At 41.6% G+C, this 15579-nt stretch overlaps 1 protein-coding gene across 1 annotated transcript in view; it reads right to left on the reverse strand.

Annotated features, from left to right (window-relative positions):
* ARHGAP26 (Rho GTPase activating protein 26) overlaps window positions 1-15579 on the reverse strand; it is a 3815868-nt gene that overhangs the window by 1959093 nt on the left and 1841196 nt on the right. Inside the window, exon 13 of the mRNA XM_044069158.1 lies at window positions 10490-10555. Coding sequence (XP_043925093.1) covers window positions 10490-10555 — 66 coding nt within the window. The remainder of the gene's footprint in view (window positions 1-10489; window positions 10556-15579) is intronic.

Below are 15579 nucleotides of genomic sequence, written 5' to 3' on the forward strand. Positions count from 1 at the left end.
CAAAGCCGTAGATGAGGGTAAGGTGGTTCACACAGCCTATCTAGATCTCGCCAAGGCTTTCAACACCATCCCCCACTCTGGAATTATAGATAAACTCACTAAACTAGGTATAAATCCCTATGTCACAGCAGTCACCAAAGCCGTAGATGAGGGTAAGGTGGTTCACACAGCCTATCTAGATCTCGCCAAGGTGTTTTACACCATCCCCCACTCTGGAATTATAGATAAACTCACTAAACTAGGTATAAATCCCTATGTCACAAGATGGGTTGCCAACTGGCTCACTGACAGAACCCACACTGTGAAAGTAGCAGACTTCAAATCCAACTTCAGACCATTGACAAGTGGAGTACCACAGGGTTCATTCCTGGGTCATCTTCTGTTTGGTATCTACTTCTCTGTAGTACAGGCCAACACAGAAGGTCTTTGGCTAACGAAGTTCGCAGATGACTGCAAACTAGCAGCCATAATCAAAACTTCAAAAGATGTGGACATCCTGCAAAAGGGCCTCGTTGAGACAGATGCCTGGTGTCAAAGCCATGGTCTCAAGCTCAATGCCAAAAAGTGCATTGTCATCCTTTTTGGTAAAAACTCAGTACCCATGAACTACCACATAGGCGGTAGTCTACTTAACACTGAAAGTGTGATAAGAGACCTTGGGACACAGGTGGATAGTAGTCTCTCTTTTGATAATCACATTGCTACAGTAGTCAGGAAATCCTTCTACGTGGCACACCTCATCACAAAAGGTTTCTCATCCAGGAAAAAAGAGGTAATTGTTCCCCTCTACTCGTCACTCATTAGACCCATTATAGAGTACAATGCCCCTTTTGCTATGTACCTCACAAGACATCTACAACAACTGGAAAGGCCACAGAAATACCTCACAAAGAGGATTACCGGCCTCAAATAGATGCCCTATGCAGACTGTCTCAAAAAACTGCAGCTTTACTCCATTGCATATCGCCTACTCAGAGGTGATCTCTGCCTAACACACAAAGCTATGTCAAACCCAGAGCTTTTAGACATGCTCCACTTAAAGAAATCCCAATCCCTACGAGCTACATGGTCTAGGGACTTAAACCTTGTCACCACAATAAACAGCACATGCTGGAGGGATAGATTCCTGTCCCAGAGACTTCCCATACTCTGGAACAAACTACCTATCTATGTCAAACAAAGCTCCTCATTAGCGCTGTTCAAGAAAAATCTTGATGATTGGATGGGAGATAGGAAATTCACCCCGGGGATCACTTCTGTGGCTCTGCTCGACAGTGGCACAGGAAAATAATTTTCTTGGGTGGCGAAAGCCAGGGTACCTTTGGCTAGGCTTATACAGGCCCTAGGGCCAATTGCCTAGTACCTACCTATGAACCTAAGAACCTCCTTATCATCTTGTTCTAATTCTTTTTTCAGCTAGTCTTTTAATTCCTTTTTCTATTTTTACATAATCTTCATTTTTAACCCTTCTGATATAAAAACAATCAATTTCAGTCATACTCACATTTCAAAGTCCAATGACTATAGTCCCATGCATATAACTTGCCATATTTCATGATTTCATTAACTATTTTATCATATCCTTTTTTCTGTTCATTCTTAAATTACAATTGAACTCTCCTGTTACAATTATATTCATGTTAACACCTACATAATTTAAACATAATTTAATAGCTTTCTAAACATTGCTTCTCTTTCTTTTTTGATGACATATGCATATTTATTTATTGCATTTGTTTACCGGGAAGGTCCGCTAGGACTAGGTGAGCCCATTTTCAGTGAAGGCCCAGGGAGAAAAGCTCTACATAGATTAAACAGTACAATATATGAAATAACACACAGTACAGAGTGTATATAGTCACAATGCTTGGGATAGTATGAGAACAAATGTGCAGATTTACAAACAAATTTACATTGAAAGTTAATTACATAGATTTAGCAGTACATACATGAAATATCACATAGTATATACAGTCACGATGTGTGGAATAGTAGAAGCATAAAGTACAGACTATTTTACATGCACAGCACATATTTGCATTGTACAATTCCAATAAAACAGTAAATAAGATTACACAAATAAACTATACGTTGTATGATTATTTACTGATGTAGGCATGAGCAGTGCAATTAAGCAAGACAGAGAAATGGCTATGCAGTCAATTATAGTAAGTGAGAGACTGGAAAGAATGCTGGTGTGGAGATGGAATATGGTAAGGGTAATACCGGAAAGAGTTAGGTGTTGGAGAGTGTAGTAATGGCACATGTACATAGCCAGAGAGAGGAGAGGTGTTGTCTGAGCGACTTCTTAAAGGAAGCAGGATTGCTGGTGGTTCTGAATGAAGGTGGGAGGGAGTTCCATAGTTCTGAGACAGTTAAAGAATAAAGCATCTGACCAAATGAGAGATTTGGCTTTTCTACCTTGAGCATACAAGGCAATTATTCTGAAAACATTATTTTTCCATCTTAAATCTATTATAGTAATCCATCCTAGTTCCACTATTGTGACATCTAATGTTTTAATGTTGTCTTGGCATAATATACATATGCCCAAACAGATTTCTTTCCCATATTCCAAAGAGTTTCATTCCATCATTTTTCTACTTGTACTCTTTCTTCCAGTGTTAATAATCTAATATCCTCCAATGTAATCACATTCGTATCTAATAATACACACTATTCTAATATGCCAGTTCTCTTCTTGACATTTTCCATACTATTCACATTAACAGCTAATATTTCAGTTTCTAACAAAGAGGAGGAGAGAAAATAAAAGGAGGAACTCATCCTTTACCTTTTTATTCTTTTAACTGACATACTTTTGTGTTTTCTGTAACTCTTTTTCCTACAGAATTCTTTTTTCTTTCACTATTTGCCAATCCACATATTCCTCTTCACTTATATCAGTTTTGTTCCTCTCCTTTATTTTCGCCTTCTTTAACATTTGTATCTGTAATCTTGTCTACCTCATTCTGATTTACTTTTCCTTGCATCTTTTTTTTGTTCCACATTTTGCATAACCTCTTCTACAACTTGTTGCTCTTCATTTTCACCATCTAACCAAGCATCTCCTGTACTATCACAATTTTTACATTTCATTTCATATTTCTTTTGCTTCATGCCGTCTATCCACATATATTCTTTTTGTTAAATTCACTAAACAAGTGATCATCTTTTCTGCAAAAAAAAAAAAAAAAAAAAAAAGTTTTTAAGCTGACGCCTACATCTGACAAAACCTCTATCACCATTCACATTTTCAACACCTGGTATATGCTTCACACTGTTATTTTCCATTTTCAGTATAACTCCACATTCTCAACCTCTGGTCCACAGTCCTCTTTCATCATAAATCTTTGTAATGTCCATCACATCTCTGCAGTCATTAAATGTATTTTTAATTTGGCAACCTCTACTTCTGTTCTCAACTGTACCATTATCCTTTTCTAAGCTTGTCTAAAAAGTGCTTGAATAATATATTCTGACCAAGGATAGACATTCTTTTTTAACTCATAATTTCCCAATAAATTCTTCATATGTCGTCCATTGTCATATAAGTCACAAAAAGCCTCTTTATTAATCAAAATAAACACTCTTGTTTTTTTTGCAGAGATACCCATTGGCACAATCAATGAGCCCCAAACTTCATACCTGTCAAGTCCTCTGTGCTTTTTACTACTTATTCAAATGGTATACCCTTTCTCCTTTCTTTTCTTCTCCTTTACTTTCTCCTTCTTTAAAAGTTTGTCCATAGGACTTCTCTTCCGATTCACTTTTTCTTCCTTGTTCTTCTATCTTCTCCATTATCTTGCTCCACAATGCTGCTGCCTCATTCTCCAGCTTGCTCTGATCTATTAACTGCTCCAAATAATCATCCCACAACCCCCCGGACTGGAGGGTTATAATAATACATCCAGTTTGACTGTCCGACTCGCTTTCAAGCAGCTTCTGCTGAAACACTTCTTTGGTATCAGCTAGCTGTTTATCCACATCACTCAGCTCCACATTCTCTTTCTCCGCTGACACAGGCACTCTGTCAATTTTTGCATTTGACAACTTTTGCATCTGCCTCCACATTTGGTAGTGATTCTACCATTTCAAAAATTGCTTAGCAGCTCCTTCAACAAGGTTTCTTCCTCCATTGCTCCTCCAGTTTATCCGGGCAGCCTTTGCACCTTGAACAGAAACAGGAAGACAATGCAGTCACACACAATGCTTTCCGTCTATACAAGAGTATGGGAAGTTCCTGATGCCAAAGCCAAATTTCCTCTAGAAGTTTAAATACCACCTAGGGTCTCACATGAAAAGTAGCTACTAGCCTAGGGGGACTAGGTCAACAAAGGATACGGGAAAATAAATAAATACCACTCTTTCCCTCAATTATTACTTTTGCAATGGGAATAAATAAAATGTGACAGGTCTTATCTACTGTGGTTTATTTTAATTTGATGTCTTCACAAATGACATACTACTGGGTTTCACCAGTACAGATATTCCACTGGCTTATGCTGGAGACAAGTCTGACTATGACAGCTATGGTGGTGACCAGCTGCCACAGAAAGGTGTCTGCGATGGATATAGGGAAATGTGGGATACAGATCCCATACCCAGTCTGAGAACATGTCCTCTGTGCCTGTGGAACCCAGCCAATATAATTGGATCATCTGTAAGAGATAGGTTGTCACTAACAGATCTATGTAGGCAGGGATATCTTCCCTGCATCACAACCCTCAGTATCTGCCACAAGCTCCATAGGGCATGGGGAGACAGGGTGGTTGGCATACTGGTGGCCACAAACACCAGGGGTCACCATGGGTATTGACTCCCACCAAAACAGTCTCAAAGTTTGCAACACAATGAATGTGTAGGGCTAGTGTAGAGGCACAAGCTAATAACACCTATGTATTTGCAGATGATGTGTACTTTACAGGGTATACACAATGATCTCAAGGAGTGCATGTCCCATATGTACGGCATCCTAGACATGTCCTGTTACCTGCTGGTGCTAATAAGACCCTCAGCTGCATGGCATAAATCCTACAGCCACTCCAAATCTGGTTCTACAGATGATGACCATCGTAAACGTTGGAAGCTTAGGTCATGCACACATAGTGCCACCACTTTTACCACATCATCTAATGTGGAGGTGTGTATAGGAAGATGAGAATGTCCACTAGGGTGTGGTACTTATGCCACAATCACATCTAGTACATCCGATCATTCATGGTTGCACAGAATACCTGCCTCTAGGTACGGGATTAATCCTGCCTGTGAAACTCTGAGGCAAGGCAGCTCTCATGGAGAGAAATGTGCACTGGATCTCTGTACCTGTTCTGTGGGTGCCCTGAACTTGCCCACAAGCCCACAACACAGTGTTGCAATACCTGTTTAGGCTATGTCCCGAATGACTAACACACACACACACACACACACACACATGCACACGCACACACTGACAACTGCCCCTCTCAGTATATTTTATGCTAGCCCCAATTCATATCACACATACTCTTACACAAAGTTTTTTCACTTAGAGTGGCATCCACACATTTTCCTGTAGCAACATTGCCCACTTGTGTCCATCTCCACCTGTACAAATGATAATTGTGCCCTGTACTTTACTTGAGTTGCCTAAGTTTGAAGTGTAGAATGGCCACACTGTGTCGTATGTAAGAACAGTGGGTATGGACTTGCAACATCACTTTTACTGTAATGTAGATGCTTTAAGCTGGCCCAAAGCCAGGAACCAGTTGCTGCGTCTTTGCCAGTGCCATTGCTTACTATGTCATCTAGCATGGTACTCCCTTGCTACTTGGTCCTCTAATTACTCTTCATCCAGCTCATCCTCCATTGTACTGTGTAATGGAAGATCCTTCTCCTGCATGCACCCTTCTTGCTGCAACTATTTCCTCACTATTATGTTGTGCAACACTGCAGGTACTGAGAATATTTTATGTGTTACAGGGTTATACTGAAGACATCACTAGAGACATCCAGACAGTGAAAGTGTGCCTCAGCAGCCCAAACAAGGTCTATATTATGTGATCAAAGCTTTAGTTAGTCGAATAACTAAAGCTCGATCATTAAATGTCAAAAACGCAAAACCGCAAAAGGCAGTTTTCATGCAAGGAAACAATTTGTTTGGCCGTTACGTGGATTTTGCCCTTTCGAGAATGTAGAGCAATCTCGGAGTTAGTATATTTAGTTAGGGGGTGGGGGGCACAGCCCCCCACATTGGGACATGTGGGGGCTTCACCCCCCCCCACCAAATTTGTGTTTAATGTTTTGTTTTTGTTTTGTTGGGACTACAGCATTGTTTCTCTGTGTGGAAACTGCCGTTCGTGGTTTTGCGTTTTCGATATTTAGTGATCGAGCTTTAGTTACTCAAGTAACTAAAGCTTCGATCACGTAATACAGATGCCCCAAGCACACACTGCATTATGACATGATTTTGTGACACAACATAAATATATCCACTGCCTGCCACAGTTTGTGGATTCCTGATTGCTGTCATCAGTCATGTTTCTAGGGCATGACAGGCATCACCAATAAGATACCCTGGGGAAAGCTGCCCTCACAAACTGATGACACAAGTCACATGTGTGTCACATGTAAAATTCATGGGTACTATGTGGTGTGGCCTGCAGAAGTATTGTAGGTTATAACCTTTGTAAGTTATACCCTGTACATTACAGACCACCTGGCAGTTGATGGAGTGGTAGCCTATATGGTTCACTTACTTTCTCTCCAGCTTCCTAGGTGGGACCTTTATTTTAATGTGGATGAAATCTATGGTCCCAAACACATCTGTGAAATTGGCTACATTATAAAGGTCCTGCATCGTGTTGTCTCTTTTCTTTAGTACAAAGAAACCACATATTCTCCTCTACATGCTGTAGCATAGTATCAAGGAATTGGTAGAATATCATTCAGTCAGATACCTGGGATACTCCCATTGTGTCACCAGCTGGACAGTGAAAGGTCCATGTAGCTTGTATTCTCAAAGTCACATTTACTTTACAACCTACTAGGACAGGTAGTCCACAACTCCCATGGGCCTGCAGATGAGGGCAACTTATCTTGCATGCTGACTCTGCCCACACAGTAAGAATCTATGATGTTAGTGTCATGAAACATTAGGCATAGTGGGATGCCACTGTGCCTCCTACAGTGATGACAAGCAACACTATGACTACTAGCAGTGAGTCACAATTGTTAAAGCTGTGATGATCCCCAACATCATTCCACTCTTCTCCTGCTATAATACCAAGACTTTATGGCAGTCAAATTCACCGATGACGGCATTTCCAGTAGTGGATTATATACATTTCTGAATCACTCTGCCATGCTGGTTGCATTTATTAGCATACAAAGAGTCCCTTATTTTAATACTGTTACTCATTACCATTGTATTAACCAGCCATTAGTATGCACTGCCAGCCACTATGTTGCTCGGTCTCCCCACTTCTACACACAGTGTCTACAAACCACAAACACCTTTTGCATGGTTGCTCATCACACACAACTGCCAACCACAATGTGGCAAACATTGCTGAATCACAGCCCCAGTTTATAATACTGAACCAGAATATATTTTATTCTAGCAGTCAGGGGTCATGCCTCCTCAAATTATCCAGATTATTATTACTATTATTTACTTTTTTTGCCTTTTTTAGGTTTTTCTTTCATCCTTTCAACATACCACATCTGGACCAGATGTTATTGTTACAGCACAGAAAGACATAAATGAATTAAGCCAACCGTCTGGGCACCAGTAGGACTCCTGAAACCATTAGAGTTCTAAATGTTCTGAGGTGCATTTTAGAGTTGTTCCCCCCAACCATTCTGATCCACTGATGGCCTCAACAAAAATCATAACTAAGGAAAGAAATCCAGCATTACGGCTATAAATAAATGCAGTCTGAGGGTCATGCTGCTGAATGCTAGAAGTCTAAATCTCAAGATGCACTCATTCGAAGCACTCCTCAAAATGGAGAATATTGACATTTGTGCTGTAACAGAGACCTGGTTTAAAGCGGCAGAAAGCACCCCTGCGCTACCAGGCTGTAACTCATTCCACCCCTTTCGGCCCCAAAACATGGACCGAAGCTCCAAAGGCGATGGTGTCTCCATATTCATAAAGGATATGCACACCTCCAGACTAGTAGCCCGGCATAATGCATCTGAGATACTTCAGGTGCAACTAACATTGGGTAAGATGGCGATCCAGGTCATAGCCTGTTATAGGTCCCCAACCTTGTCTCTAGACTCTCACTCTATGTTCCTAAGCACCCTGGAATCTATCAAGGTCCAACCCAACACTCTCTTACTAGGAGACTTCAACTACCCCTCCATCAAGTGGGAAAACTATTCAAGCACGAATATAATGGCCCAAAGCTTCCTGAATTCTTCAATTGCAGTGCCCTTGACCAGCTCATTCTGACCCCACTACAGGAAGCAACATCCTTGACCTGGTTATTACTAACATGGGAGACCATTGCTCTATACCAATAGTCAGGCAATCCCTCCCTGGTCAGATCCGACCATAAACTAATCATCATGGAAATCCACATCTCATCCACCCCCCCCCCCCCCACAAAGGTAATCACCTTGAAAAACGTCTCCAAAGCTGCTTTTGGACTCCTAAAAACAGAGGTGGTTACCTTCATGGCACCCATGCCAATGGAAAGCAGCTGCATGACTGCCGAATCATACACCAATGCACTGTACAAACATGTACATAAATGCATGGAATTAGCCATACCCAACAGAATCAAGATGCTCTCCAAAAAGGAAGCCAATCTGGTGGTCCTCTGCCATTAATAAACTCTACAACAGAAGGAAGAAACTGTTGCAGAGAAAGGTGAAGTGCCAAGATTAGAAAAACTCCCTTATTAGCCTAAACAAAAAGTTGAGATCCTCATCAAATCCTCTAAAGCCAGCTATGAAGACAGAATTGCGGCAGACACTAAAAACAATCACAAAGCCTTCTACAGCTATATCAAAAACCTCCATGGCAATACCCAGATTTACTCTGAGTTACTGCACAATAGTACCTCCTATACCGAGCCAACAGATATTGCCAACATACTGGTCGACAGATTCAGTGCCAACTTTACCCCTCTCTCCCCTCCTAAAGGACCAATCACAATACCGATTAAAGCTGCATTTTGCAAGGCCAAGAATACAGCTTTGATGGGACCCGATAGTATCCCTGGCTGTGTTCTACATGAACTACAAAGTGAAATGGCATCACATCTATGTGCCCTGTTCAGTCACAGTCTCACCTCAGGCTTTATCCCTACCAAATGGCGCACCACTACAGTCATCCCTCTCCATAAAGGGGGAGCGGTTACAGACCCTGGGAATTATCGCCCCATTACCCTGACAAGTCTGATATGTAAAGCTACGGAGTGCATCATCATGGACTTCATTAACAAAGATACAGGAAATCTCCAAACTCTAGACTCCACGCGATTTGGCTTTGTAACAGGGAGATCAAGCCTGCTCAACCTGGTTGACTTCTTTGAGTCAGTCACCAGGGCTGTGGATGAAGGTAAGGCAGTGCATACAGCCTACCTCAATCTGGACAAGGCCTTTGATACCATTCCTCACTCAGGAATTACTGATAAACTCACCAAACTAGGCTTCAACCCCTATATCACTAGGCAGGTTGCAAGTTGGCTCACAGATAGAACACACAGTGTGAAAGTAGCGAACTCCAAGTCAGACTGCCGACCAGTCACGAGAGTAGTCCCACAGGGATCAGTCCTGGGTCCTCTCTTGCTCGACATCTACTTCTCAGAAGTCCAGGTCAACACAAAGGGACTCTGGCTGACCAAGTTTGCAGACGACTGCAAGCTGGGAGCCATTATTAACTCCCTAAGTGATGCAGACATCCTACAGAAAGGCCTCACTGAGACCACTGACTAGTGTCGAAATCATGGCTTTAAGCTTAACACCAAAAATTGTGTTGGCATCCCCTTTGGTAAAAACTCACTTCCCACTAATTACCACATCGATGAGAGCCCACTGAACACTGAATGTGTTATAAGAGATCTGGGGACGCAGGCTGACAGCAACCTCTCCTTTCACCACCACATTGCCACTGTGGTCAGAAAGTCCTTGTATGTGGCACATCTCATTACCAAGGGTTTTGCATCTAAAAAGAAAGAGGTCATCGTCTCTCTCTCTCTCTCTCTCTCTATACTTTGAGTAGGCAGGTGTCTAGTCTGAATGTTGCCACCTCAATATAAACTGTATTTCCACATGATGAGGTAAACCACATAAATTAAGCCAATTGCAAAAGCTAAAGCAGTTATCAGCTTTACGATATATGGTTCTCCACAGTCAATGTGAAGGCATGCAGTGCATCTACTCTCCTTTGCAATTATGGATAACAAAAAGCACTATTTACTGTACATAAGTACAGACAGAAGGACAAAATGTCATGTGGCTAGTGGAATAACTCAATTATTACATCAGCTTTTACCTCTTGTTTCAACAGCATGGATGCATTTCTTTATGATGTTAAAGCCAATGTTGTCCAGTTGAGCACCTGCAACAAAAATAAACGTAAGTAAATTCAAACAGTCAACAATGTCAAAAGAGAAACATACCATAAAAGTGAAAATGGGTCCCATAATGACCAAGTGAACTGTGTTTTCATTGCATATGAAGAGGTAGTAGCATTAACAATACCCAGTGAGAAACAATGGTGCAGTGATAACAGAGTATTCCTTGACAAAATGCATCTATGCCATCCCACCATTTCCACTGTTTTAAGGCATGACACGTGCAGAATACAGTGATGAGCTGGAATAATTCTTTGCTGTGTTGTCACTGCATAGCAAGTTAACAGCTATATGTATTTCACTAGGAAAGACACCTATTTGTGAAGCTGTTAATATGCCAAGCCTTAAATATTATATTTTGAAGCAACTAACACAGCATGTTCAAAGTCAGTATTAACCTGTATTTGCAGCAATTAGCAAAGAAACCAAGGAATCACAAATTCAAGGATATAACTGGAATGGTAACCAAAAACATTAGTTTCATTTGCAGATGACATTATTTTGTACTTAAGCAATCCAGTAAAAAAGACATGTTGGTTTTGCGGAACATTTCAAGAACATTTCAAGTATTTTCAGGATATAAAATAAATGAAGATAAAACAAAAAGCCACAGTGGTAAACTATGCACCAACACATGAAATGGTTCAGCAATAACTGTGTGTAATAAAATGATTCTGTTGTCAGAGCTGAGGATAAAGGGGAAAGACTAAACAGATGGTAATACAAGCAGTTAACAAACCAACTGTCTGATAATGGATATGTCTAAAAACTACGAACAGTGCAAATGTTTTTAGTCCTTTTTGTCTTACATTCAGGTCATGCATACTTTTTGTCAATCAGAAGAGATATTGTAGATGACAACAGAACTGAAGGAATTTAGGGCAAGAGTTAAGTTAAATAGTTAAGGCTAATGTACATAACTGAAGCAGAAGGTTATCAAAGTGGAAAAGGATGACAATGAAACAAGGGGAGAAATTCAGAGATAAACTGAGACTAGGACTTTGGATGCAAGTCCTTACGGATAATAGCAACAACCTTACAGAATATTAGAGTCAAACTATGCAGTTACAGTCCCACTACCTAAAGGCACTTCTTAGTGAAGAAGAATTTAAAAAAGTACAGTTGTGTAAGTTGAACTTAAAATAATAGTAGGTGTTCAAATAATCATTCCTGCAGTAGCTGTAGCTATATGGGGGGATATATCCTGCCAAGAATATAACAGCTGTCCAGCTTCCAAACCTTCAGAGCACCTTCCACACACACAAAATATTATGCAGTATGGGCTGAGATAACTAAAAGAGAAGTTTGGGTGCAAAGTCCTTCAGATGTTTCCTTCATATGTTTCCTGCCAGCAGACAGAGGGAGGCTAAGCTCTCAAAAGACAATGCTATGAACAACAAAAAAATAAATGACCTCACTCTGGGATAAAAAAAAACACACCAAAAACTCAACTGTTATGGTAAGTTAAACTTACACAATTGCACTAATTTCAGCATACTGATGCTGCAGTAGCCCTAACTATATGAGTAGATTACCACTGCTAACTACATATTGGAGGTAGAATAATAGTCCAGGAGTTACTGGAGAATAATCCTAGCAAAGACTGATCTGGAACTACAGAAGCAATCAAGGTTATAGTGCTTTGCAAAAGTACGTACAGATGACAAAGCAGCAGCTTCTAGAACAATTCTAGAATCCAACCCTTTCCAAAAAGACATAGATGAAGTCAAGGCCCTGGTAGAGTAGGCCTTGACCTGCCTGGAATAATTCTGTTATGGTGAGTATAATAAAAAGGAACAGCCGTAGAAAAGCATTTGGAAGTAGTCTATTTTGACACAGGTTGTCCCTTCTTACCTTCACAAGAAATGAACAATTCATCCAAAGATCTGAAAGCTTTAGTTCTGTCAAGATAGTACTGCAGCGGTCTGTGGAAAACCAAGGTATGATGGATCCATTCTTCCTCATTTCCAAGTTCAGGAAAGAAAACGGGATCACTGATATCTGACTCAAAGTAAACCTGGATACCACTTTAGGCATAAAAGGAGGATAAGTTCTCAGAGAAACCCTATCTCTATGGAAAATGAGATACAGCTGACTCACCATAAGAACTTGCAACTGAAATACCCTTCCTTCCGATGTTAGAGCAATCAGTAAAACTGTTTTCCGTGTTAAAAACCTCAAGTCAGCCACGTTAGCTGGTTCACATGGAGCATGTGTTAGCTTCTCTAACACAAAATTAAGATCCCAAAGATGGGCCACTTGAGGCCTCTTATGCAAAAACCCCTTTCAAAAACATTTTGACATGAGAATGCACTGAAAGAGGAGTAACCATGACCAAACATCCTGAAATGGACGACACATAAACCTCGATGGAGGATTAAAAGGCCAAAGGATAGTAACACACAAATTTTGCAAAACCAGACAACTAGCCCCAAATGGGTGCTGGATATGTTATTGGTACCAACTAGAAAAGTATTTCCATTTGCTAATGTATGGTTTTCAATTAGCAGGCTCCCTTGCCTCCATTAGTACCTGCTGTACATCCTCTAATGGGTGCCTAAAGGGGATTAAGACCATATCATCCAGGTAGTCAAATGAAGTTCATTAGGGTATGGGTTTGACAAACACCTCCAAATTTGTGTGAGTAGATTCAGTCTGTGAGGAATTGTGTGGTATTTCCCCCTGGTCATTTCCCAAAGAAGTAGAACCACTGTTGCCTGGATGAGAGGTGTGTCACCTCCATGATCTTGGGGGATTCCTTCTGAATTTTCAGAGGTTCCCTGGATATAGGTTCATAGATTCATAGATGTGTACTAGGTTAATGGTCCTGGAGCCTTTACAAGCCTAGCCCATAGGATTACCCTGGCATCATGCCACCCAACCTTAGTTAACAGTGCCTCTGTCAAGTAGAGCCACTGGAGTGATCCCTGGGGTGAATTTTCTATTTCCCATCCACTCATCAAGATTTCTCTTGAAGAGGACCAGTGAGCTGCTCTGCTTGATATGTATGGGAAGTCTATTTCATAGCATGGGCAGTCCCTGGGTTACGCACCTGTTCCTCCAGCACGTTCTGTTGATTGTGGTGATGAGGTTGAGCTCTCTGGAGCGTGTGGTGCAGGAGGGATTGGGATTTCTTTAGATGCAGCATTTCTAACAGAGCTGGGTCAGACATGGCTTTGTAAGTCAAGCAGAGAGCTCCTCTAAGTAGGCGATATGAGACAGAGAATAGTTGGAGTTTTTTGAGTCTGTCCATATAGGACAAGTGTTTAAGGCCTAGGATCCTCTTTGTGAGGTACTTTTGTGGCCTCTCCAGCTGTGGCAGGTGTCTAGTGAGGTACATGCCAAATGGGGAATTGTACTCGATGATTGGCCTAATGAGGGAAGAGTAGAGGGAGACAATGACCTCTTTCTTACTGGATGCAAAACCCTTAGTAATGAGATGTGCCACACAGAAGGACTCTGACCACAGTGGCAGTGTGGGGGTCAAAAGAGAGGTTGCTCTCAACCTGTTTTCCCAGATCTCTTATAATGCCTTCTGTGTTCAGTGGACTACCATCGATGTGGTAGTTCATGGGAACTGGGTTTTTCCCAACGGGATTGACGACACATTTTTTGGCATTGAGCTGAAGGCCATGGTTCTGACAGCAGTCGTTGGTCTCAATGAGGCCTTTCTGTAGGATGTCAACATCACTTGGGGAGTTAATAATGGCTCCCAACTTGCAATTGTCTGCAAACTTTGTCAGCCAGAGACCCTCTGTGTTGGCCTGGACTTCTGAGAAGTAGATACCAAACAGGAGAGGACCTAGGACCGATCCCTGTGGGACTCCACTTGTGACTGGTTGACAGTCTGACTTGAAGTCAGCTACTTTCACACTGTGGGTTCTATCTGTGAGCCAGTTTCCAACCCAGCTACTGATATAGGGGTTGATTTCTAGCTTAGTGAGTTTTTCTATGATTCCTAAATGGGGAATGGTATCAAAGGCCTTGGCCAGATCAAGGTAGGCTGTATGAACCACCTTGCCTTCATCCACAGCTCTGGTGACTAACTCAAAGAAGTCAACCAAGATGAACAGGCATGATCTTCCCTTCACAAAACCAAACTGTGTGGGATCCAGAGTTTGAAGATTCCCCATATCCTTGTTTATTAGGTCCATAGGTTTGCAAATCAGACTTGTCAGGCTAATGGGGCGATAGTTCCCAGGGTCTGTAGTCGCTCCTCCTTTGTGGAGAGGGATGACTACAGCAGTGCACCATTCGGTAGGGACAAGCTCTGAGGTGAGGCTGTGATTGAACAGGGCACACAGGTGAGGTGCCAGTTCATTCTGTAGTTCATGTAGAACACAGCCAGGGATATTGTCAGGTCCCATAGAAGCTGTATTATTGGCTTTGGACAGTGCTGTTTTAACCTGTGCAGCGGTAATACTGGGTGCCTGGCAATCTGCTGGTATTGTGATTGGTCCTGGGGCGGAGTTGGCACTGAAACTGTCGGACAGTATACTGGCAATATCTGTTGGCTCAGTACAGGAGGTACCATTGTGCAGTAGCTCAGAGCAAATCTGAGTATTGTCGTGGAGGTTCTTTACATAACTATAGAAGCCTTTGTGGGTGTCCTTACCATCTGCTGCAATTCTGTTTTCATAGCTAGCTTTAGAAGATTTGATGAGGGATCTCAACTTTTTGTTGAGGCTGATAAGGGAGTTTTTCCAGTCTTGGGACTTCACCTTATTCCGCAACAGCATCCTCCTTCTGTTGTAGAGTTTGTTTATGGCAGCGGACCACCAGATTGGCTTCCTTTTTTAGGAGGAGAGCTTCTTGGTTCTATTGGGTATGGCGAGATCCATGCATTTGTGTACATATTTGTACAGTACATTCGTTTATGATTCAGTGGTCATGCAACTATTTTCCATTTGCATGGGTGCCGTGAAGTTAGCCACCTCTGTTCTTGGGAGCCATTCCAGGAAACGTTGGGCAAGTGTGTTGGTACATGAGTAGTTTTCCCAGTTAATGG

The sequence above is a fragment of the Protopterus annectens genome, chromosome 4.part0 (genome assembly GCF_019279795.1).
Source record: "Protopterus annectens isolate FY-2018-M chromosome 4.part0, PAN1.0, whole genome shotgun sequence".
NCBI lineage: Eukaryota > Metazoa > Chordata > Ceratodontiformes > Protopteridae > Protopterus > Protopterus annectens.